We start from the raw sequence: 26,202 nt of genomic DNA on the forward strand, positions 1-26,202 counted from the left end.
TCATGCAGGAAAAGAGGCTCTGTGCGTGTGTGCTGGTGTCAGGCAGGAAGAGGAGTCTGTCAGTGTGTGCTGGTGTCAGACAGGAAGAGGGGCTCTGTCAGTGTGTGCTGGTGTCAGGCAGGAAGAGGGCCCTGTCAGTGTGTGCTGGTGTCAGGCAGGAAGAGGGGCCCTGTCAGTGTGTGCTGGTGTCAGGCAGGAAGAGGGGCTCTGTCAGTGTGTGCTGGTGTCAGGCAGGAAGAGGGCCCTGTCAGTGTGTGCTGGTGTCAGGCAGGAAGAGGGGCTCTGTCAGTGTGTGCTGGTGTCAGGCAGGAAGAGGGCCCTGTCAGTGTGTGCTGGTGTCAGGCAGGAAGAGGAGTCTGTCAGTGTGTGCTGGTGTCAGGCAGGAAGAGGGCCCTGTCAGTGTGTGCTGGTGTCAGGCAGGAAGAGGGGCCCTGTCAGTGTGTGCTGGTGTCAGGCAGGAAGAGGGGCTCTGTCAGTGTGTGCTGGTGTCAGGCAGGAAGAGGGGCTCTGTGAGTGTGTGCTGGTGTCAGGCAGGAAGAGGAGTCTGTCAGTGTGTGCTGGTGTCATGCAGGAAAAGAGGCTCTGTGAGTGTGTGCTGGTGTCAGGCAGGAAGAGGAGTCTGTCAGTGTGTGCTGGTGTCAGACAGGAAGAGGGGCTCTGTCAGTGTGTGCTGTGTCAGGCAGGAAGAGGGCGCTGTCAGTGTGTGCTGGTGTCAGGTAGGAAGAGGGGCTCTGTCAGTGTGTGCTGGTGTCAGGCAGGTGGAGGGGCTCTGTCAGTGTGTGCTGGTGTCAGGCAGGAAGAGGGCCCTGTCAGTGTGTGCTGGTGTCAGGCAGGAAGAGGGCCCTGTCAGTGTGTGCTGGTGTCAGGCAGGAAGAGAGGCTCTGTCAGTGTGTGCTGGTGTCAGGCAGGAAGAGGAGTCTGTCAGTGTGTGCTGGTGTCAGGCAGGAAGAGGAGTCTGTCAGTGTGTGCTGGTGTCAGGCAGGAAGAGGGGCTCTGTCAGTGTCTGCTGGTGTCAGGCAGGAAGAGGGGCTCTGTCAGTGTGTGCTGGTGTCAGGCAGGAAGAGGGCCCTGTCAGTGTGTGCTGGTGTCAGGCAGGAAGAGAGGCTCTGTCAGTGTGGGCTGGTGTCAGGCAGGAAGAGGAGTCTGTCAGTGTGTGCTGGTGTCAGGCAGGAAGAGGGCCCTGTCAGTGTGTGCTGGTGTCAGGCAGGAAGAGGGCCCTGTCAGTGTGTGCTGGTGTCAGGCAGGAAGAGGGGCCCTGTCAGTGTGTGCTGGTGTCAGGCAGGAAGAGGGGCTCTGTCAGTGTGTGCTGGTGTCAGGCAGGAAGAGGGCCCTGTCAGTGTGTGCTGGTGTCAGGCAGGAAGAGGGGCTCTGTCAGTGTGTGCTGGTGTCAGGCAGGAAGAGGGCCCTGTCAGTGTGTGCTGGTGTCAGGCAGGAAGAGGAGTCTGTCAGTGTGTGCTGGTGTCAGGCAGGAAGAGGGCCCTGTCAGTGTGTGCTGGTGTCAGGCAGGAAGAGGGGCCCTGTCAGTGTGTGCTGGTGTCAGGCAGGAAGAGGGGCTCTGTCAGTGTGTGCTGGTGTCAGGCAGGAAGAGGGGCTCTGTGAGTGTGTGCTGGTGTCAGGCAGGAAGAGGAGTCTGTCAGTGTGTGCTGGTGTCATGCAGGAAAAGAGGCTCTGTGAGTGTGTGCTGGTGTCAGGCAGGAAGAGGAGTCTGTCAGTGTGTGCTGGTGTCAGACAGGAAGAGGGGCTCTGTCAGTGTGTGCTGTGTCAGGCAGGAAGAGGGCGCTGTCAGTGTGTGCTGGTGTCAGGTAGGAAGAGGGGCTCTGTCAGTGTGTGCTGGTGTCAGGCAGGTGGAGGGGCGCTGTCAGTGTGTGCTGGTGTCAGGCAGGAAGAGAGGCTCTGTCAGTGTGTGCTGGTGTCGGCAGGAAGAGGGGCTCTGTCAGTGTGTGCTGGTGTCAGGCAGGAAGAGGGCTCTGTCAGTGTGTGCTGGTGTCAGGCAGGAAGAGGGGCTCTGTCAGTGTGTGCTGGTGTCAGGCAGGTGGAGGGGCTCTGTCAGTGTGTGCTGGTGTCAGGCAGGAAGAGGAGTCTGTCAGTGTGTGCTGGTGTCAGGCAGGAAGAGGGCCCTGTCAGTGTGTGCTGGTGTCAGGCAGGAAGAGGGCCCTGTCAGTGTGTGCTGGTGTCAGGCAGGAAGAGGGCCCTGTCAGTGTGTGCTGGTGTCAGGCAGGAAGAGGGCCCTGTCAGTGTGTGCTGGTGTCAGGCAGGAAGAGGGCCCTGTCAGTGTGTGTTGGTGTCAGGCAGGAAGAGGGGCTCTGTCAGTGTGTGCTGGTGTCAGGCAGGAAGAGGGCCCTGTCAGTGTGTGCTGGTGTCAGGCAGGAAGAGGGGCTCTGTCAGTGTCTGCTGGTGTCAGGCAGGAAGAGGGGCTCTGTCAGTGTCTGTTGGTGTCAGGCAGGAAGAGGACCCTGTCAGTGTGTGCTGGTGTCAGGCAGGAAGAGAGGCTCTGTCAGTATGTGCTGGTGTCAGACAGGTGGATGGGCCCCTCTGTGCTGGTGTCAGGCAGGCAGAGTGGACTGGGTTACATTAGTCTGCAGGAGTGGGCCACGGAGGAATGCTTCTTTCCTCTGAGCTGGTGCCGGAGTCTCAGTGCCTGTCTGTCTGTCTGTACAAGAGTCAGGCAGCCACTGCTTGCTGCTGTATGACAAGGACTAGTATGTGAATATTTGAATGACGTGTTTATCATCTTACATTTTGCTCCCGCGTCAGGCCAGTGATATCCCAGCCAGGAACTGACTGTCCGTCCCCCCTCCCCCCATCTCGGTAGGGACTCTTGTAAACCTACTGGATGAGGAGAAGAGAGAAGTAGAAACAGAGAGAGAGAGAGAGAGAGAGAGAGAGAGAGGTGGTCAAGAAACGCTTAGATAACTCATCAATTACAAGCCACACCCACTAAAGAGAGCCACGCCCAGGAGGGGGCAGTAGAGAGCATCTGCGGTGGATGAGTGAAGGTGTGGGTGCATAACTAGCGCGGTGAGGACTGGTTTCCAGGAGCCCCTTGTGGGGTGAGGGTCAGACTGGCCAGTTGGACACCTGGCATTTCCCTGGTGGGGGGCAAGCAAGGTGGCTACTTTAGACCAGCATGTGCTGCCATCCCCCAGTCCTGAACGCGCTTCGCCAGTATAGTTTAAAAATGGTGTCATAATATCCACTATTTGGACGAGCTTTCACTGCCCTCCCTCGCTCAGTCCAAGCCAGGATTGATTTAACTGTTTTGGCCATGGCTGCTTTTGGTTTTCAGTCCCCACCTCATAGGGTTTAGCCAAATGAGTCAAAAACACACTTGACAGGAAAAATTCCCAACTTCACCCTAGGAGAAGTTTACTTTACTTAGAGAAGCTGGTTTACCTGCCCAAGATGTGCAGGGCTTTAAGTTGAAGAACTGTGTACCATACTTTTATTTATCGTGAAGAAAATGGCTGCCTGTAGGCTGGACTCAGACTGAAGTGACTTAAGAAGTGATACATTAACGCTGCCACAAAGGACCCTCTGACACTCTCTTTTTTAAATGTTTGCCAGCTTTGCATCGCATGGAGCTGCCAAGTTTTGTTTAAAAAAGTTAAGGACAAGGGGGCCTATTCACAAAAGGAAACTTCAAGGGTGGAGATCTTTGAATAAAAGGGAATAGGGAAGCACCACAAGCAGACTAGGAACTCACTCAACTCACATCTATTAAGCAAAAAACAAACAAAAAAGAATTAACAACCTTACCCAACGCCTCTTTCACAAGGGTGCCTGCACTCCCAGGATGCACAGACCCGTTTTAGAATCTAAGGTGCACCTACCACACTTAGGAGGAACAGGAGCTTCACTGAGGAGGAGCTGCAAGGTCGGCCTACATGCAGCATTAGTGGACTGTATATGCTGCACTGACTTACAGGTGTTGATTAGGGGTGTGTAAGTCATTTCCTCCATGCAGTATCAGGTGTGGTGAATGTATGTGACGCATGTGTGCAATATCTGTATTAAATTGCATATTAAATTGCATTTATATAGCGCTTACCACCCCTGACGTGGCGTGCATTACCTTACTTCTATCTTATTTTTTAATTTTTTAAAATGTTTAATGAAAAATATTTATACTTTTATTAGATTTTCATTTTTTTTATATCCAGCCACTCTATTTGCAGTATGAGGTGAGTTGAATGTTCTTGATTCTTGGTTATAGGATATGTATTGTAATACTTGCACATTATAAAAATGTGAATGATTATAATATTCTACCCAATTAAAATAAATGACATCAAAAAGTTATAATTTATTATAAAACAGTTTTAAATTTAAAATAATTAATAACAATATTAGAAAACAATTATCAAGTACTTGTTGTAACACTGACTTTCATTAAAATACTTAAAGTGTATCTTTAAATAAATATATGTTATATTATTTATTCCCCATGTGGTGCTAGTGTGTTACTCCTTTTAAGCTGATTTAATGTGAGTGTGTTGCAGTACCAGTAATTGGCCATGTGTGGTGTTTCACTTACTCCAAGGCTTGATGGAGTAGATTTGTGTTTTTATTTTGTCAGTAATACTATTGTGCAAGTTGTTGTTGTAAATTTTGTGAATTGAAACTGTCCTTATTTTTGGGTGTGCTCTGTATTTTAATTCCCTCTCTAGACACCTCATTAGGTTTCTCAAAACCACCTTCCATTCAAGTAGCCACAGTAGTAAATATTCCCCGTTCTCCACCCACTTCCCCTTGCCCCTCCCACTTTTACTACTAAAACTGCGACCTCTGTGTGCGGAGATCTATGCACTCATGGCCGAGTCCTCCACCCAGTAGGGGTGGGAGAGGCAGGATGTGACCTACTGCAGCGCTATTTCCCCTCCATAAAATGCCTTTGTGAATAGGCCCCACAATGTTGCAGAGATTAAGTTTCAGAAGTGTGCACCCCCATATTTGTAAGGTCCTGGCTGCCCAGAAACACTCTTATAACTAAACTTTCAGTGAGATCATCCGCTCCTGGTAGGGAACTTGCCTCGGTCTTAATAGATGAACTTTGACCTAGATAATCTGGACTAAAGTCCTGATCAGTGGCTCCAGCCAGCACGCAGAACCCCAAGAAAGGCTCGTCGGCTTGAAGACCCCTCAACCACACCTAACACTACTACTCACATCTTGTATACCGTAGCAATTCTGAGCACTCGCTGAATAATGCTTAGCACGCTGTGTTGTAATTACTCTGTGTACGCGCACAAAATGAAAGTGGCGTGTGTGAAATGGGCCATCAAATGAGCCAAAATCCAGATTTTTGATACAACGCATGGAGCTGTGTTCAGGCAGGGGAGGTGGAACCGCCTGATCTGGGAGTAGGTACTAGAGGGAAAGGTCAGTGGCAGGGCCAGTGTGGCAGGTCTTGAAGATGCTGTGAGACAATTGGTTCTCCACCAGATAGTAGTCGAGGGGTCATTGTGGAGCAAGCGGGTCGGAGTTTGTTTTTTTATTTATTAAGCTTAAATGGCTGATAGCGAGAGAGGGTGGTGGATCCGTTTTGCACTTCGAGCCGAGTCTGAAATGTTCCCCATGCACACCCTTGAAGCGATGACCACAGAGACCCAGTGGTTTCTGTAATTGCAGCATCTTTACTTCCAGGCACCCTGGGAAGTGATCCAAACAGGGTTGGTACTGTCAGGTAAGGGCATGAAAAGTGATTTCCGATGTCTATGAAGTTGGATGAAGTCGTGCCAACTTCCTGGAGTTTGCCGGAGGCCATGGTAGTTTCACTTCCCTGACCGCCCTGCAGTCAGATGTCCCACCCAACATGAACAAATGCAGGCGGCGTAATCTGAGTGGCAGCATGGAAAACCAATAGCAGCGCTTGGCAACATTATCTGGCAGCAGGGAATAATCACTGATAATCCCTAATTCACATTATAAGAATTCATGCATATTTGGTGGCACCCATCAGATTTGGTTTTGTGGAAAAATAGGTCAGTGAATCAAACTGCCTATTCCAGTAAATCTGTGACCAGGGTGTAGTAAAGGGGGGCCCTGGGTCAGTTTTTCATTCATAAGTTTGTGAAGACTCACTAACTCGTAGGTTTGAGGATGTTCTCCACATTTTTATAGGCTTCTTTCCCACCATGGGAAATTATTTCTGGAAAGAGAATGTATTTTATCTTCTTGAATTGGACAGTATTGGGCACAACCCTATATTTTATGGGGTGCAGGTGAAGGGGTTTTGCCATGGAGAAAAAAAATCCCTCTAGAAAATAACACAATTTATTTTACTATTTGAACATTTGCGCCATGTTTACTTCAACGCATTGTCTGCATTTGGAAAATCTGTTGCTTTGCACTCCATGGACCATAAGTAAGCCTGGAGATGTGTGACTTACGGAGATGTCCATGGTGCACTCATTCACAAGCATGCACAATGTAGGCATAAGTTTATGGAGCATAGATGTTTGAATTCTCTATGAATCCAGCCCAGCTCGGTTATGGTGAACGTTGGCTTGCGTGGCGCGTGTTAAGAGATGGTGGTCTGAGATACTCACTCCGTGACACCTGGATAAGTTCTGTCACGCTGAAGACACCGGACGTCATGAAGCTCTCCTGGAAGTCCGTCGTCTCTGAAAGAGAAAGAGTTACGTGAGTGAGTCGCGAGTTCCTTAGAGAAGGAAACTGAGGGATACAAGTGTATGGAGTTCGGACTTGAAAATCCTCAGATGACCTTACAAAAAACCTGGTGTGTACGTTCCAGTAACAGCCTCTCAGATTTTAAGAGCCACTTCATCAAAGATTTGTGTCCAGAACATCTTAATATGAGGGCAGATGGGCAACAGATGTCTTAAATTAGCTTTGATCTCTATGCACCTTGAACAACAAGATTTTATTATTCTCACGTGTATAGATGGATAAGAGCGTAGTAAAACAAGCGCCTTATTTGTAAAACAATAAGTCCCAAAGCTTTGCTCAGAGGCCCGCATCCCTTGTGCGATCGAACGTCCGGGTGCCGAATTTAAAGGCTGCGTAGTCTTGATTCCACCTCACACCTCTTGAATCCACCACCTACATGTTTATCGCAGTGTTGCAGGTTGTTTTACATCCCTGCTTTCTCCCTTTGCCACTGTTTTCCATCTTTTTCTTCCCCCTTCTTTCTCCTTTTTGGGTTTTTCTCTCTTTTGCTCAGGGTCAAAATTTGATGAAGGAACCAAGTGTTGGACCCTGAAAATTAGTGTGTAGGCACCCCATCGGCAACCACAAGTTCGAATTAAGGACCGAGCAGAACCAACCTGTTTCGTGATGTCACAGTTTCAAGATGGCGGGCAGGACTACTATTTGTATGTAATCAATGGAAGCCTGCACATCAAATTACTAGCCAACAGCTCCTCAGACTATTTGCCACAGATTGTCAGATTTAGCTACTAATGCTATGAACATTTTTGTATAACTTAATAATCAAAGGATATTTACTATGAGAAGTAAGATGTTGCATTTTTAACCAGCATTGAAGTTTTTAACCCAATCATGTCTTTATTATCTGTAAAAAGGCTCAAAGTTACAAATATCTTAACAAGCCTAGCCAGTTTTTTTCTCTGAATGTCTAAAAACATAATCAAGATTATAGATAAAAAATGACGCTAGTTTTGGTATCTATCACCTGAGGTTCAACGATCGACATAGATCTGCCTTGGGGCTTATCCTGACATTGATGATACTTGGAGTTTTCAAAAATCCCTAATAATATTTTATATGTCTTTACTATAATTCTTATTAAAGATACCGGTTGATAAAACCAGAAAAGATGGCCTCATAAACCGCTCTCAGCAAACAGTTTTATGAGTCCAGACCCAACTTTGCCGCTCCCCATTAGGTCTTACCTCTTTCCACCTTGGCCGACCAGGGGATTTAAAATTTAGACTGTACCATATTCGAGTGGAGTCGTAGGTCCTGAATATGTCTATGGTGCTTAACTCAGTTCTCTGTGCGAACAGCGGGAGTGGAATTATAGGTTGAGAGATAAACAATGCACCCCTTGCAATTTTCCCCAATTACATTTCAGATGTTCAAAGCGGCTAAAATTTACTATGGTAAAAAAAAAAGGACTTGGTACAATCCAATGCATGCGTCCCTTGGCATGCACCAATTTCACAAGTCATAACCATTTATTCTTGGCAGTACTCAGACTTGTAGACATGTCAAGCACCTAGTAAAAACCTCACCCCAGGGGAAGGGTATTTTCTTGTGTGGTAAGTACCCCACCCCATGCAGGCCCATTTGTAAATAGATCTTAGTTGTTTGGCTGTTCTTGTCTCTCATACCACCCCCCCTCTCTAGATACCACTGGCACTGGATGGTTAGGTTACTTAAAATTACCTTGAGTAAACAGAGGGGAAGGGCCTGAAACAGGTATTATGTGTCCTATTGTGGTAAACTCTGGACACATTAACCTGTTAAATGATTCTTTCCCACATCAAATATGATGATATATACCTATATGGCATCGATCGAGACTGCCACTATGGGCCGAACTGGTCATTTAACCCTTCAGACTTTTGGCCAGGGCTGGTGAGGGTGGGCGGGGGAGCAGCCAGAACCTGTGGAGGTCTATTTTTGAGGACTCAGAGCCTTCAAAAAGACCGCTCAGTTCCATGGGTTCAATTCAGGGCCGCTAGAATTATGTGATTCTGCAGCCGCTGTGTTTTTCGCATAATATTGGAATTGCCGCATCTGCCACACAATCCATCATCTGCTGCATAATTTGCATATTTTAACACAAAAAATAATTTGTTGCTCAAATGGATCAAAAGTTACTAAAAATTTGGCAATGCTTCTTGCTGTGCAATGGAAGGCACTCTGCAAAGGTTTACTGTTCACCTTCCAGTCACATATCACCAGGGCTCGAGTCGGGGTACCACGCGGGTGGACGGCGTCCCCCCACTTATTTCCCAGGGAGCTCAATAATTGGAGCAAATGGAGCCACACATTCACTCTTTGGCCTCTCTGGGGCGAGATCGGCGCTCATTCAGAACGCTGCTCACGTGCTGGCTTCTCTGATGCAATCGCATCCAAGGGATGAGCGAGGGGAGGCAATGAGTCGGATGGTGCAAGCCACCTTTCGTGACGCCACTTCCTGTCGTGACGTCGGCGTCCCCCCACTTCTTTTTTTAGGACTTGTGCCCTGCATATCGCTGTATTTGGGTGGTAAACTAGTACTAATGCGGTGAAACCTTTGTCCAGACAGTGTTAAAATGTGTTCAAATGACACAACAATGAAGTGATACTATCATAAAATGTGCCGCATTATACTGCAAAATTTGCATTCTCTTGCCGCATAATTTAGTAAACCCTGCCGTATAATGTGGTCCTCCCTTGCCGCATTATTCCAGTGGTCCTGGGTTTATTGCAGCAGGCATAGAGAAAGTAGGGCGAAAGAAAGAAAAAAACAAAAGAGAGAAAAAGAGAAATAGGGAACGGAAGAGAGAGAAAGGCCTGGGTATTTTTCTGCCCTGGCTGCTTTTGAATCCAACCTTGTTTATTTCATAATGATCGCGCCCAGGTAGGAATTCTCCCCGTGCCATAATTATCTGTAACTACAACTTCCCATTTTTAAGCGCGAAAATATGCGAGTCTCGGTATTTACTGGGCGACTGTCGCCCCAATAAATGGAACCTGCTGGAATCAGTTTGGGCCTCGGACTTTATTGCTGCTGGTAATTACAAACAGGTGCTTGCACAGGGCTCATAAAAAACGACGGGTTTTCGTATTCGAGGTCCGTCTGAGAAAAATTGTAGAATGACTTTATTGCAGAAATAAATCAATATTTCAAGAAAGGGGAATATTACACTAAATGAAAACCAGCATATCGAATCATTGACAAAATATGTCCCAGCCACTCCCTTGGATGAATATGATTAGAACCAGAATTATGTCCAAGACCCCAACACAATTTATGTCCAAGACCCCCAACACAATTATGTGCAAGACCCCAACACAATCATGTGAAGACCCCCAACACAATTATGTGCAAGAACCTCAACACAATTATATGCAAGACCCCAACACAATTTAGGAGCAAGAACTTCAACACAATTATGTGCAAGAACCTCAACACAATTATGTGCAAGACCCCCAACACAATTCAGGTGCAAGAACCTCAACACAATTATGTGCAAGACCACCAACACAATTATGTAAAGACCCTCAACACAATTGTGTGCAAGAACCTCAACATAATTATGTGCAGACCCCCAACACAATTTAGGTGCAATAACCCCATCACAATTATGTGCAAGAACCTCAACACAATTATGTGCAAGAACCTCAACACAATTATGTGCAAGAACCCAACACAATTATGTGCAAGAACCCAACACAATTATGTGCAAGAACAAGACCCCCAACACAATTATGTGCAAGAACCACAACACAATTTTGTGCAAGAACCCCAACACAATTATGTGCAAGAACCTCAACACAATTATGTGCAAGACCCCAACACAATTATGTGCAAGAACCCAACGCAATTATGTGCAAGAACCTCAACACAATTATGTGCAAGACCACCAACACAATTTAGGTGCAAGAACCTCAACATAATTATGTGCAAGACCCCCAACACAATTTAGGTGCAAGAACCTCAATACAATTATGTGCAAGAACCTCAACACAATTTAGGTGCAAGAACCTCAACACAATTATGTGCAAGACCCCAACACATGTATGTGAAGACCCCCAACACAATTATGTGCAAGAACCTCAACATAATTATATGCAAGACCCCTAACACAATTTAGGTGCAAGAACTTCAACACAATTATGTGCAAGAACCTCAACACAATTATGTGCAAGAACCTCAACACAATTATGTGCAAGACCCCCAACACAATTTAGGTGCAAGAACCTCAACACAATTATGTGCAAGAACCTCAGCACAATTATGTGCAGGAACCTCAACACAATTATGTGCAAGACCCCCAACACAATTCAGGTGCAGGAACCTCAACACAATTATGTGCAAGACCACCAACACAATTATGTAAAGACCCTCAACACAATTGTGTGCAAGAACCTCAACACAATTATGTGCAGACCCCCAACACAATGTAGGTGCAAGAACCCCATCACAATTATGTGCAAGAACCTCAACACAATTATGTGCAAGAACTTCAACACAATTATGTGCAAGAACCTCAACACAATTATGTGCAATAACCTCAACACAATTATGTGCAAGACCCCCAACACAATTTAGGTGCAAGAGCCTCAACACAATTATGTGCAAGACCCCCAACACAATTTAGGTGCAAGAACCTCAACACAATTATGTGCAAGACCCCCAACACAATTTAGGAGCAACAACCTCAACACAATTTAGGTGCAAGAACCCCAACACAATTATGTGAAAACCCTCAACACAATTTAGGTGCAAGAACCTCAACACAATTATGTGCAAGACCCCCAACACAATTTAGGTGCAAGAACCTCAACACAATTAGGTGCAAGACCCCAACACAATTTAGGTGTAAGAACCTCAACACAATTATGTGCACGTACCTCAACACAATTGTGTGCAAGACCACCAACACAATTATGTAAAGACCCTCAAGACAATTATGTGCAAGAAACTCAACACAATTATGTGCAAGACTTCCAACACAATTTAGGTTCAAGAACCTCAACACAATTATGTGCAAGACCCCCAACACAATTTAGGTTCAAGAACCTCAACACAATTATGTGCAATACCCCCAACACAATTTAGGTGCAAGAACCTCAACACAATTTAGGTGCAAGAACCTCAATGCAATTATGTGCAAGACCACCAACACAATCATGTGCAAGAACCTCAACACAATTATTTGCAAGAACCTCAACACAATTATGTGCAAGACCCCCAACACAATTTAGGTGCAAGAACCTTAACACAATTATGTGCAAGAACCTCAACACAATTATGTGCAAGACCAGACCACCAACACAATTATGTGAAGACTCTTAACACAATTATGTGCAAGAACCTCAACACAATTATGTGCAAGACCCCCAACACAATTTAGGTGCAAGAACCCCACCACAATTATGTGCAAGACCCCCAACACAATTATGTGAAGACCCTCAACACAATTATGTGCAAGACCCTCAACACAATTATGTGCAAGACCAGACCACCAACACAATTATGTGAAGACCCTCAACACAATTATGTGCAAGACCCTCAACACAATTATGTGAAGACCTCCAACACAATTATGTGCAAGACCCCCAACACAGTTATGTGCAAGACCCCCAACACAATTAGGGGCAAGACCCGCAACACAATTTATGTGCAAGACCCCCAACACAATGATGTGCAAGACCCCCAACACAATTATGGAGAATACCCACAACACCGCCGTCAAGCACCTGACAATCCTAGCCATCCTTGGAGACCCGCACTCCTACCCAGGCCTGTCTTCCACCAAACCCTACATTGCAATGGTCATATCTTAAGAGACACTGGTGACAGCGATTTACCCCCAAAAGCAACCTTCTCGCGCCCCAACTGGGTAATATCTTACAAATACTCATCTTAATTTAGCACAAATGCATGCTACCAGTCCAGCATGCCTTGGCTGCAAAAACCAGTAAAAACTGCTACATGACCTGCTGACACCAAAGAAAATTGCAAAAAATCAAAACTCAAGAAAACAAGAGCTATGCCCACTCGCCACCAAATATAGAAGACGGTGTGGGTGCAGAGCCGGGACCACCGCTCTGTTCCGAACCGATAACAGATCCCATATGAGCTTTCTGCACTTCCGGTGGATGCAAGCTGTGCTATGAAAGTGATCAGGGTAGTGGGCAGCACCGGAAGATAAAACAAAACTAAAGCTACATAGTTTCTTTGTAGGAGTAGTACGCCACGCCTACTCTAAATCTGTTTTTACCCGTTCAGGAAGCACTCTTTCATAGGAGTAGGCTGTACTGTCACTTGTAGTTCCTGTTCACCTCTTTTAGTACAAACCAAATACCTTTAATTTGGTGTGCATTCTGAATATCGACCCAGAATATCGATGTGACACAATATGGTGGACAAATTTTAAACAAAAAATATCAACAGGTCAGTAAGTCTAGATTTTCTATATCAAACTCCACAGATATGTATCTACGAGATACATATACCTTCAAGGCAAGTAGATGTGGAATGAGGAATAATAAATCTATACTTCCCTAAATGCACTTATCTTTCGATATTTCGTCCCTCAATATGCCGTCATCGAAATTCTTCTGCCGTGATATTCCGGCGGTTGATATTCAGTAGTACAATCCAGCAATTTTAGGGTGGCGTCTTAACCAGAGATATTAGACATCCTTAGTTAGTGGTGATTAATAACTAGGTAGATTAGTGGCGCCTTGGGGCTCGTCTACTAAGCTCTTAATTTCAGTAATTGTCGTAATGGAATCCTGTGGGTTAACAGATACATAATTGACAAACACAGAGATCAAGGTAGCCTGATAATTACTAGTGTATGGAACAGCATTTCCCATTAGCAATTCTGAACACATAAATGATCTCTTATGTAAAGCACATAATGTAGGCTTCTAGTTCCGGGCCCGCCTCCATTGTACGGACAGCTACGGTGAAGCAAATAGTAGACGTTTACGCTTCTTCAGGCCGCTGTGTCTCAGCAATGCTAGTGGCTGAGCCGTGCTTTGGTGTTGGAACCCTTGGCTTGGAACTGGAAAAACACATCACATATCATTATCAAATCAATTCTTGCTCCCTGCAAAGAGTGCTTGCATTGCTTTGCAGCACGCCACACCCCGTTGGACCTTGGTGTAAACATGACAGGGTGATCCTATTAAGGGCAGGGTGGACCTGTTTCACGTGTCTCGATGTATTGACAACGTCTTGCAAACTAATTAACTGTTCCCTATTTTTGGAAGTCATCTTTCTAACCATTCTACATCATTCTGTGGGTTGAACCTGTTTAGGTTTGTTTTTTTTAGTCATTTGTGGTTGTTCAGCATTCTTAGCTCACCACTGGTAAAAAAAACTTGTGGTCAAAGGGGAATATGAATCCTCTTCAAGCCTTTCTACTGCTCTCAGAATTGGCGAGCTGTCCATAGTTGCGAGTGAAGTCGGTGAAACAGTATATGCTCTGTATCTAAGGGGAGCTTGCACTACCTTTGCTCAGGCTGTGTCCGCTGTGTCTGTGGGGGAAGCCTGCACAATTGCTGGTTCTGCTATCCTCGCTCCTGTTGTTCTGCTGTTCCTGCTCTGCGTGTGAGGGAAGCCTGCACATCTAATGGTTCCGTAGTACGTGCTCTGTGCATGGCTGAACACTAAGCGTCAGATATTTCTGCTGTACCTGTTCTGTGTGTGATGTAAGCCTGCACAACCACCTCTGTGTATGAGGGAAGCCTGCCCATCTGATGATTCTGCTGTACTTGTTCTGTGTGTGAGGGAAGCCTGCATGACTGATGGTTCTACTCTACCTGATTAGAATGTGACTGAAGCCTGCATGACTGATGGTTCTGCTGGACCTGCTCTGTGCGTGAGGGAAGCCTGCACGTCACATGGTTCTACTGTACCTGTTCTGCGTGTGAGGGAAGCCTGCACGTCACATAGTTCTACTGTACCTGTTCTGTGTGTGAGGGAAGCCTGAGCGTCACATAGTTCTACTGTACCTCTTCTGTGTGTGAGGGAAGCCTGCGCATCACATAGTTCTACTGTACCTGTTCTGCGTGTGAGGGAAGCCTGCGCATCACATAGTTCTACTGTACCTGTTCTGCGTGTGAGGGAAGCCTGCGGGTCACCTAGTTCTACTGTACCTGTTCTGCGTGTGAGGGAAGCCTGCGCATCACATAGTTCTACTGTACCTGTTCTGCATGTGAGGGAAGCCTGCGCGTCACATAGTTCTACTGTACCTGTTCTGCGTGTGAGGGAAGCCTGCGCGTCACATAGTTCTACTGTACCTGTTCTGTGTGTGAGGGAAGCCTGCGCGTCACATAGTTCTACTGCACCTGTTCTGCGTGTGAGGGGAGCCTGTGCTTCACATAGTTCCGCTGTACCTGCTCTGCGTGTGAGGGAAGCCTGCGCGTCACATAGTTCTGCTGTACCTGCTATGTGTGAGAGGGAAGCCTGCGCGTCACATAGTTCCGCTGTACCTGCTCTGCGTTTCAAGGAAGCCTGCACGTCATATGGTTCTGCTGTACCTGCTCTACGTGTGAGAGAAGCCTGCGTGTCACATAGTTCTGATGTACCTGCTCTGCGTGAGAGAAGCCTGTGCGTCACATGGTTCTGCTGTACTTGCTATGTGTGAGAGGGAAGCCTGCAGGTCACATGGTTCTGCTGTACGTGCTCTGCGCGAGAGAAGCCTGCAGGTCACATAGTTCTGCTGTAGCTGCTCTGCGTGTGAGAGAAGCCTGCGCGTCACATTGTTCTGCTGTACCTGCTATGTGCGAGAGCGAAGCCTGTGTGTCACATAGTTCTGCTGTACCTGCTCTGTGTGTAAGAGAAGCCTGCACATCACATAGTTCTGCTGTACCTGCTCTGCGTGTGAGGGAAGCATGCACGTCACATGGTTCTGCTGTACTTGCTCTACGTGTGAGAAGCCTGCGCATCACATGGTTCTGCTGTACCTGCTATGTGTGAGAGGGAAGCCTGTGCGTCACATAGTTCTGATGTACCTGCTCTGCATGAGAGAAGCCTGCGCATCACATGGTTCTGCTGTACCTGCTATGTGTGAGAGGGAAGCCTGCAGGTCACATGGTTCTGCTGTACCTGCTCTGCGTGTGATAGAAGCCTGCTCGTCACATGGTTCTGCTGTACCTGCTATGTGTGAGAGCGAAGCCTGTGAGTCACATAGTTCTGCTGTACCTGCTCTGTGTGTGAGAGAAGCCTGCACGTCACATAGTTCTGCTGTACCTGCTCTGCGTGTGAGGGAAGCCTGCGAGTCACATGGTTCTGCTGTACCTGCTCTGCGTGTGAGAGAAGCCTGCACATCACATGGTTTTGCTGTACCTGCTCTGTGTATGAGCGAAGTCTGCGCATCACATAGTTCTGCTGCACCTGTTCTGCATATGAGGGAAGCCTGCACGTCACATGTACCTGCTCTGTGTCTTACAGAAACCTATTGATAACTGTTCACTATGCACACAGCCGCCTCTGCAGATTGATGCCCCTTGAAGCCTCCCCTTCTGAAGGGGGCAGATGAGGCGCAGAAGACATCTCTCTGAAGCAGGTCTGCCGAGGATGCCTTAACCGAGGAGACGCGGACACCGCCTTCCTCCCTCACTGGTCTGCTGAGGTTGGGATGCTAACAAGGAGCAGGTGGTGGCTGTCTCAGGCAGATGTGTGGCGAGGGGCACAATGTGCAAAGCAGATGTTGGGTGTCTGCTCTGCGCTGTGTGCCAGCCCCGCGCTCTCAATCTGCGGCTGCCGATTTCAATATTCACTCTGTCTTTGCATCTGTTTCTGCGCCAGTGGCACCGGCTCGTCCTCTGCATCCCCTGGCGTGCTCCTGCTGTGCAGGCGCAACCCATCCTCATCCCTTGGAGAGGTGGTAGGGGGTGTCTGGACCACCAGGGACCTCATGGCCTGGACCAGTACTAGCTCACTGCTGAAACAGAGGCGCTTGAACCACCCAGGTTGTGGCAAGGGCATCTCTCACGAAGGATGCTGACGCAAGAACCATCCCCATCATTTGGAGAGGGGGTGGGGGTGTCTGCACCACCAGGGAACTTGTAGCCTGGACCACTACTTGCTCTTTGCTTGACCCACTCAGGCTGTGGTAAGGGGAAACAACCATTACAACGCAGTCATTACAACGCACTACATTTACAACGCAGATGTTACAACGCGACTACCTTTACATCGCAGGCCATTAAAACGCATGCCATTACAACGCATGTCACTACAACGCCTGCCATTACAACGTATGCCAATACAACGCATTATAAGGTAAGTAATGGAGATTTTTTAGTTCTAGGGTGGGTATGGGTTTTGGGGGTACATGGGACTAGTAATTTTTACCCCTACACTATCCAACACTTAACCCCCTGTTGCCCTAAAAGTATTATGCCTTGCAATGGTATGCATTGTAATGGTATGCCTTGTAATGGTAGTTTTTAAAAATGCGTTGTAATGGCATGCGTTGTAAAATCATGCGATGTAATGGTAGTTGTGATGTAAAAACCGTATTGTAAAGGCATGCATTGTAATTGTTTGCGTTGCAATGTCATATATTCTGTGGTAAGGGCATCTCTTGCGCGAGAAGCTGACACAAGAGCCAACTGCGATCCAGGAAGAAGGCTTCTCATTGGCTATCAAGGTCTTCGTCATCAGGGGGCGGTATGGTACGGAGACCCCTATGCATAGCTGAAGGGTCTTAGTTTTTCTTCAGCACTCGCCACCAGCGCAGCTGAGTGCAATGGTTGCTGAACACTTAGGTAGGCTATCTCACCTTGGTTCAACCTCGTGTCTCTTTCTTCCTCGCGGTCTCTTTATCTCATGAAAACCGAGGATTCCTCATCTTGAGTCCACCCCATGCCTCTTTCTACCACCACCCTACACTTCCTGTATCTTCATTTCATGCATACTGAGGCTGCCTGGTCTTGATTCCACCTCATGCCGCTTTCTTCCATCATCCTGCACTTCCTGTGTCTTTATCTCATGAATACCGAGGCTGCCTGGTCTTAATTCCACCTCATGCCTCTTTCTTGCAACCCCCTACACTTCCTGTCTCTTTATCTCATGAATACCGATGCTGCCTGGTCTTAATTCCACCCCATGCCTCTTTCTTCCACCACCGTACACTTCCTGCCTCTTTATCTCATGAATACCGAGGCTGCCTGGTCTAGATTTCACCTCATACCTCTTTCTTCCACCCCCTACACTTCCTGTCTCTTTATCTCATGAACACCAAGGCTGCCTGGTCTTGATTCCACCTCATGCCTCTCTCGTCTACAGCCCTACACTGTCTGTCTCTTTATCTCATGAACACCAAGGCTGTCTGGTCTTGATTCCACCTCATGCCTCTTTCTTCCACAGCCCCACACTGCCGGTCTCTTTATCTCACACTTGCAGGCTCTTTCTTTCTAAGTGCTTCTTTCTCCCTTTGGCTCTATTTTCTTATATTTCTGTTCCTGCTTTTTTCTCTCTTTTCGTTCTTCTCTCTTGCTCTAAGTTCAAGTCTGATGGTGAAAAATAAGACACGTCCCCCACCTATTAGTGCTGGTGTCTGCCACCTCGAACCACCAGCTCAAAATAAGCACTACCCCCTACTTCAGAGAGAGATGCTTACAGGTTATTTTGACGATTCCAAAGATGTGTTCATAACTTTGGATCAGAATGCGTAAAGTTGTTTTTTTTCTTTTTGCTTACAAAGTTTTCAAACTTTGATTTTTGTGCTATGTGAAGGTTGCGGAGTTTCACTGTCTCACTTTGCCTGCAAATTGTTTTCCAGATTGCAATATACTCTTTCAGCTTATGGGCAGATTATTCCCTCTAATCGACCCCACCCAAACTGGAAACGGATAATTGACGCAAGCCCTCCAGATTTTCACAAGCTAGCATCAAAGCGGAAAACTTTGCAACCTTGGCGGTGCTTTCCATGACTTTAGTAAAAGTTGCCAAAAAACTGGAACCCGAATTTTTCGAGCAGTTTATGGTGCGGCAAGAATGTGTATCCTTCCGTGTGGTCATCACCGAAAGGTTGTCCTTGTTTTTATTTAATATATATATTTTTTTGTTGCAGTTTTATATAGTGTGAACTCGACCCGAAGGTATTGGATTGCTTTACATGAGCACCAGTTATGTTACACAAAGACACATTCATTTTTGGGTAGGCACGGGGAGAGTAAGTGATTTGCCCAGAATCACAGCCGACGCCGAGACTCAAACCTGGTTCCCCAGCTCCAAAGTCAGTCTCTGGCTGTTATGCCACATCCTCTCCCTTACCGATTACATATTGGGTTTAAACACTCCGACGCAAATTGTTGTGTTTGGCATGCTCATAAAGCCATTGCAGTGTCAAGTGTGGGACAGACCTACACAAAAATCCGGAGACTCCCCTACAGTTTTGTGCCTCTAAAAGACACACTCACCCAGCGTGATGGGCTTCGTGTCCTCCTGCTCTGAGCCGATCCCCGTCCGCGGACTGCTGTCCTGTTCGGAATCTGAAAGAGAAGAGGGACTGAGGGTTAGACAAAGCGTGCCAGGGCGCCCACTTGCAGCAATCACGTGATGTCCCTGCATGGGCCCAAGCCTCCTTGCCCACAACCCCAGGACCCATCACTGCATGCAGATGACAATTTATTTATTTATGCATTTTTATATAGCGCAAACGTTACCCAGAGGTGTCAGAGTGCTTTACAATAGAGCAAAGTAATTTACATAAGGAATGAGAATAGCATAGAAGTAGGTAAAACAACTTATAGATGCTTGTGGTGAAAGTTACAGGTTAACAAGTTACATATACATTCAAGATTACATAATACGAAAAGGTGGCGCGATTAGGGTTATGCAAGTACATATTTACAAAATTGAGCTCTCGTGAGTGGCATGTGACAATCAGGGGCATGACCTGGGATGTGGCGAATTATTCATAGAAGTGTCTTTGGAAGAGAAGAGTTATAAGATCTGTTTTGAAAATCTGGAGAGAGGAGGTGATCCCAAGATTTGGAGGTTGCAAGTTCCAAATTCTAGTCGCATTACCTGAGAAGGATTGCGCCAAAAGTCTTTCCCTTTTGAAAGTTGGAGCGTCGAGCAATACATTTTCAGCATTGCGTGAAGGTCTGTAGCCGCTTGATTTTTGAGTTTGTTGGCCATGTAGCGAGGGGTGGAAGTGTGTATGGCTTTATGGGTGATGCAGGCAGTATTGCAAATTGACCTAGCTTCAATGGGAAGCCCGCGGAGAGAGATCAGTATGGTTGTAATAGGGTCATTTCTTTTGGCTCCATAGATTAAAAGTGCCACTGAATGGAGGATGGATTTTAGAGGGGATAGGTGGGTTTTGGAGAGGCCAGAAAGGAGAGAATTTCAGTAGTCCAGTCTGGAGAGTACAAAAGATTGGACCAGAGTTTTCAGGTCTTGCTCAGGAATGAAATGCGGAATCCCCCAGAGAAGGAGCCGTTGGTAGCGTGCGTTCTTGGCCATGGTGTGGATTTGGGAATGTAACTTGAGTCTTTTGTCCAGGGTGACACGGGGGATATGGCGCTGTCAACAATGGTAGGTATGTTGTTAGGAATGTTCATATTATCCAGCTATGATTGAACAGGAGGTGGAGAGTTTGAGGCTGAGAGAAGAAGGAAGTCTGTTTTAAAGGGATTCAGAATTAGATGATGAGATGTCATCCAATATTGGACGAAGTTGAGGTGAGCACTGATAGAGAGGGGATGTAAACAGAGAGGACACGCGTCAGCATAGGCAGTGTGTCATCGGTCCCTGTGCAAGGAAGGAAATAGGCCCTACCGGTGCTGCTTGAATTATAAAATACACCAATAATCATGATTCAGGGCCCCCGGTGCCACAGAACTTGCTGCACCAATGGAAACTCGTGGCAGAACCCGTGCTGCAGGGTGAAAGGGTCACGTGGAGGCTCCTCCCCTCATGTCCCTCCAAGTTGCCGGCCCCCTCCCTGTTCCCCCCTGCGCACCCTTCGGGCAGGCCTAATGCGCTTTAGCGGCGGTTCTACACACGGCAGAGCCGATGTTGCTGCCCAGGGGTGAGTGATGGGTCCCTGGGCCCCACCAGGCACTCTAAGCTCGCAGACCGCCCCTGCTAATGGATCCCGGGGTAACCTCGCAGCAAGACGGGGCCTTTCACAGGCCGCATGTGTAGTGGGCGCAGCAGGCACGGAGACCACCCCACCTATACCCACCTAACTCCGCCACAGGCAAGCCCTGGTGCCGCGTCTCGTGCCCACACCACTCAAATGCCCAGAGTGACAGGCACACCGTAGGAAAAGCGAGAAGTAGCCCGACTAGGCGGTGGGAAAGGGTCTGTTAGGATGTTATACAGAAATATGAGTGATCCCTACTGTAATTTTAAACCTAAAGTGAAAAGCGGGTGCTTTCAGTTTAGAGGGCACTAGAAGTGGTCCCCGCAGCACCACTGACAATCCGTGTGATCTGTTGTAAGCGAGAAGTCCCAGTGCACCTCACATCATTGGTTTACAGCTCTGTAGTGACGCGCCGCCCACACAAAGCATCCTATATTGTCTTGGCTGCTTCGACACAACCTGTTGCAATTTCCGAAGTGAACACTAGGTGGAACCCGCTTACCTGCAGAGAGACAGAACAGACTGCAGACTATGGGACCAAGAGCTGCACCTGATACAAGAAGCGCTCACTGTCTCCCGCTCTGCTGCAGCTCAAGGGAACATCCCACTCCGCGCCCACAATCCCTTGCGCCGGAAATGGCTGTCTCATGATGCAGTCATGCATAACTGCCAGTGCCAACAGAGGCGAAAGTTGTGAGTGGCAGGCGAAGACTGTCATTTGTTTGACAGTCGCTTTGTGGTCACAGTTACAGACCACTGGGGCTCGTGCCACGTGGGTGTACTTTCGGCCAGGCCAGGCCAGGCGTTTCAGTAATTTCTTTTTTTTTGCAGTTTTAGATAGCGCAAACTCGACCGGAAGGTATCAGAGCGCTTGACGTGAGCGCCAGTTAATTTATATTTACTTTTCACACTGCATTAGCTTAACGGAATTCAGGGTGCAAATGGCTCAAGAGACCCGACCGTACTGAATACGAGACACATAGGTTGCCACCCCAGCAGTATTTCACTGCCATTTTTTTGTGTTTGTATGTTAAGGCCGGTAAAAAAAGGAGAAAAATCAGCATTCACCCAATTTAAATATAAACCTAAAATAGCAACTGCAAGAAGAAATGACTTCAAAAGTATTTTAAAACTGTGTAAACTATTCACAAATTAACAATAAACAAAAAGGAGCAGAACTGACGTTAAAAAATAATACAGAGAAACTTATAAAAATTCACATTCAACGGTCAACTGTGCTGACCGTTCCAAATTTCAACAAACGGTTGGTATTTTTCTCTCAGAAAGGTGTCAATCTTAGTTATGCGGGACCAAGAACCACCTTGTACGACAGACCACAAGGATCACTCATTGATACAGATCTTCTAACAGACCCCAATGAGCCTCCTGACCTGCACACTTTGACTTCTTCCTTTCTAGCTGGTCACTCGCCCCATGCCATAAGGCTATCCTTCGGCCAGTCCCTTTATTTTCATTCAATAACAGTAATCATGGAGACGCTTCCCTTTATGATTATGTGCCTACAAGTCCCAGCATGCTTAGCTCTGTTGGGAATTGTAGTTTTACTTTTTCCATTACACTGATGGGCCTACAGGTCCCACCACGCAGAGTTTCATAGGCTAAAATCACAACACTGCCTTCAAATTAATACTACGAATGGGACTTTTTTTCCGCTTTTCTCTATCTTCATAAAACCTTAAAACTCCCCATGCAAGGGGTTTTCAGATTAAGGTCCACAAGGGATTAATTCTTGCCACATTTTAAGGACAAGTACTGACTATGTAAAGTGGTTCAAAATTAGACTCGTTGTATGTAAATGTGTCTTATTGATCACCTGAAAATCTTGTCTTCATCCAGCCCTTCTGAACCTACGCTGACCCTGCCCAAGGTCAACCATCACACTCGCGCATCCTCCCTACCAGAATGGTGTCGACATCTGTATTCAAGTCACTGGTCGCGCAGAACACTGAAGCTATGTTCTTCCGTTCCCCCCCCCCATTCTCCCCCCAGTGCTTAAAACATGCGCTGTCGAACTCTAGTGGCGCACTAATAACCTGATGAATTGATTCATCGATTGGCTAATGCAGGTGTCTGCAGGCTCATGAATATTAATGAGCTGCCTTCTTCCATTACAGGCATAGAGACCAAGGCCGGTCATGCTTTTTTCCTGCTTCGAGTCTCTGCCCCAGCCAGGGCCTAATTTACGAAAAAATCTCAGTGCGCAACGTCAGTTCGAACACTTCTCTGCAAGTCTTCATAACCAACTTTCAGCAGTTCAGTCAAAAACTGTGGCTCAGACTAAATGGAACAAACCAAGAAATGATTCGGTGATGAAAGGAAAGCCCTAAAATGGAAACACTCTCTGTAATGACATAGAGAGACATGGCCACTCCAATGCAAGCTGGTGCCACAAAGATTGCAGCTGAATGGTGACTAAAGAGCAAAAGCTGAGCCGTCCTATAGGCTAACATTTTTAGGTTGTATGTGAGATAATTGGTGGTATAAATATTATGCGATAAAAATATCGCTGGCAAGAAATCGACTGCCGAAACATCGTCAAAGTAAGTATATGCCAGTAAGTACAGATTTACTATAATTAATTTCACATCGACCTATCTTGAAGATATATATCATCAAGGTACATATATGCAGAGTTATGTATAGTAAACCTATATTTTCCTATACATTCTGATCTTTGCGATATTTTGTAGTTGACATTTTTGCAGTACAATATTCTTACTAAACCCACGCCCAAATATTACTGTGGTACTATTCGCATTTATTTTCGAGAACTAACACACTAGTTAGACAGGTTTTTCATAGGAGTAATAAACACTAGAACACAGAGTCCTGGTCACACGGAGTGAGGTAACAAACATGGAGGCGGGGTGGGGACGTTTTATTGTCTCAATCATTTGTGTTAAGAGCTTTCGCAGGCTTCACCAACCAAGATTCCTTCACTGCAATTTTATCATATCTCAGAACATTGCTTGCATATATACATTTATATGTATGTGTATTTATAAACAGAGAGGTGTGGCGCAGTGGCCAGAGTGGCTGATTCCAGAGCACGGGGCTCACAGTTCGATCCCCGGCGGCAGCTCAGCTCAATATCATGTGATTCTGGGCAATAGCTCACTTTATCTCCCTGATGGCCCCCCAGCGACTCGATACCCTTAGGGGTGATAAGTTTGCTCTTTACAAATATGGAATTATGAATTATTACGAATAAACCAAGCTACAAAGCAAAGAAGTGCTGTGCCGTTGTGCTGCTGAATATCAACACCAACAATATCGAGTACGGAATATCGAGGAACAAAATATTGAAAGATAAGTGCTTGAGGGAAGCATAGATTGACTATTCCAGACTCTCAGAGTTTAAGTATTTATAGTGAAAAGTTTGTGTACGCATCCATGCGTGCGCAGTACTGTTAACTGTGAACCAGGGCAGGCTGAGAGCCAGCCTCATGGATCACTCAATAACTTTGTTTTAAAGCGCCTAGAGACGCTCCATCCCTCACTTCTATGCTCTACAATTCTGGAGGATACTGAGGAGTAGGGAGGGACTGAGGCCCCACACGAAGATGTCCAGACTTTATAAGCATTGCTGGCAAAAATAAAGCCTCTAATGATATTGAGTTATTGACACTAGTAAAAGACCTTCAGGGCACTACAGAGAGCATTAACATAACCAACCCCTGACAACCAGAACAATTACAGCCACTTTATGAATTAAAGCAAATTCTCTGGGATCATGAAAAGCAGCCAGGGCACTTTATCAGTTAAAAAGCAAGGATTTCATTTGTTTATGAAAGATATTGAATGAGGCAAAGACTGGTGCTCGAAAGGAAGTTTGTTTCATTCTTTGATGGCTGCTACTGAAAAGGCCCTGTCTACCAAGGAAGCTGTTTTCATCCAAGGTACTTCTAGGGGCTATATAACAGTACGAAGTCCCTGGGTCTATAATATCTACCATTAAAGAATGTGTCCACAACTACATGTCAAAATAAAGAAAACCACAGATACCACCATGAAAGGAAAAAAGGGGCATTTCCCTTTTTAGGACGAAATCCCTCACTCACCACAAGGTGACATGCTTCATCATAGGGACTCTCCTCTCTTCTAGGGGCTATGCCTGTGTATGAGCAGCTGAACAGTCGGAGGCTTGTGATATGGTCGGATTACCTAACACCTGTGCATCACCTGTATGCATGAAGCATTTTAACCTCCAAGGGGAGGCCAGAAGAATATGTAGATATTAAACAGAGGTGGTGAAAGCCCTGCTACTTTGGCAACACCGAACCGAACGAGACTGCTTGGCTACTTAAATGGAGGGAAAAAAGTGCCCTCTAGATCATAGAATAGAAAATAATTGATCCATTTCAGATCAGAATCTTCAGGGCCAATGTCCCTCTGTCTATCCACTGACAAGGCATGGTTGATGGCATCGAAGGTCGCCAGAAGGTCAAAAAGGTTGATGGCGCCCACATCTCTTCTCCAACCAGCATCCGCAAGTCATCAAGGACAGATGTAACTACCAGTTCCATGTTGTGGCCTGGTCTAAGGGATGTTCGATGAAAATGATGTAAGATGTTGGTCTCGAAAGAAGAATCTAGTTGTGATGAGCGCTAACTTTTTGAAGACCTTTCCCAGATACTGTAGAAACAGAATCATACTGCCAATTTTTGAATCTGCAGGGTTTCATAGGTAATGGTTCAACCCAAGCTGTTTTCTACTGAAAAGATACCATTTCAATTTTAATATATTTACCAGACAGATATACAAATGGGCATTCAAAGGACTGGAAGTAGAGACAACTCGCCGTACTTCAGTGTGTGTGATCTCAGCAAATCATTTCTCCTTATTTTGAATTTTCTTGAGCGACATATAGGCCTGCTTTAGCATAAACATGGTCACATCTCACTCTATCTGCGTCCGGATTCACTAAATTTTAGATCGAAAAATGTAGCCAGTTTGAACCAGAGCTAATTTGCACAGCTATTCGAATTTGTGACTTGTAAATTCTGAGGTATGAGACGTAAGTGTTTTTTTATCTCCACACTATAATTAAGGCATCACTGCCTTTCAGCTCTCTGCAATTTAAGTCTCAGAGATTAAAGCTCAAGTGAAAAACTGGGATTTTCTTTGTCATGCAGGTTTGCTACTCCAAAGTGGGACTAAATAGTATTAAGTGCTATTAAGGTGATATACGGTCAAAATGTTTGGTCAATTTGTGATTGTAAGTTGCTAGTGATCCGTCATCATCTCCTGAATCATTAAGAGAGAAGGTGGAGGAAAAAAATGTTTAAATTGCCTTGATAGAATCTTCTAGAGAAAAAGACCACCACCTAACAGTGACTGATATCACTAATAAACGGGCTTCACTAAATTGCCTGATATCACCACAGGCGAGGCAAACAGGCTATTTTCTGCACCAAGG

At 46.3% G+C, this 26,202-nt stretch overlaps 1 protein-coding gene across 4 annotated transcripts in view; it reads right to left on the reverse strand.

Annotated features, from left to right (window-relative positions):
• NFIC (nuclear factor I C) overlaps positions 1-26,202 on the reverse strand; it is a 301,802-nt gene that overhangs the window by 53,939 nt on the left and 221,661 nt on the right. For 2 of the 4 annotated variants that reach the window (XM_085639057.1, XM_085639059.1), the window contains exons 3-5: positions 19,087-19,158; positions 6,549-6,623; positions 2,737-2,829 (exon numbers count right to left, since the gene is read on the reverse strand). In XM_085639057.1, coding sequence (XP_085495183.1) covers positions 2,737-2,829; positions 6,549-6,623; positions 19,087-19,158 — 240 coding nt within the window. The remainder of the gene's footprint in view (positions 1-2,736; positions 2,830-6,548; positions 6,624-19,086; positions 19,159-26,202) is intronic. The other 2 variants (XM_085639060.1, XM_085639058.1) reach the window with 1 other exon arrangement.

This window comes from Triturus cristatus, chromosome 12 (genome assembly GCF_964204655.1).
Source record: "Triturus cristatus chromosome 12, aTriCri1.1, whole genome shotgun sequence".
In the NCBI taxonomy this organism is placed as follows: Eukaryota; Metazoa; Chordata; class Amphibia; order Caudata; family Salamandridae; genus Triturus; species Triturus cristatus.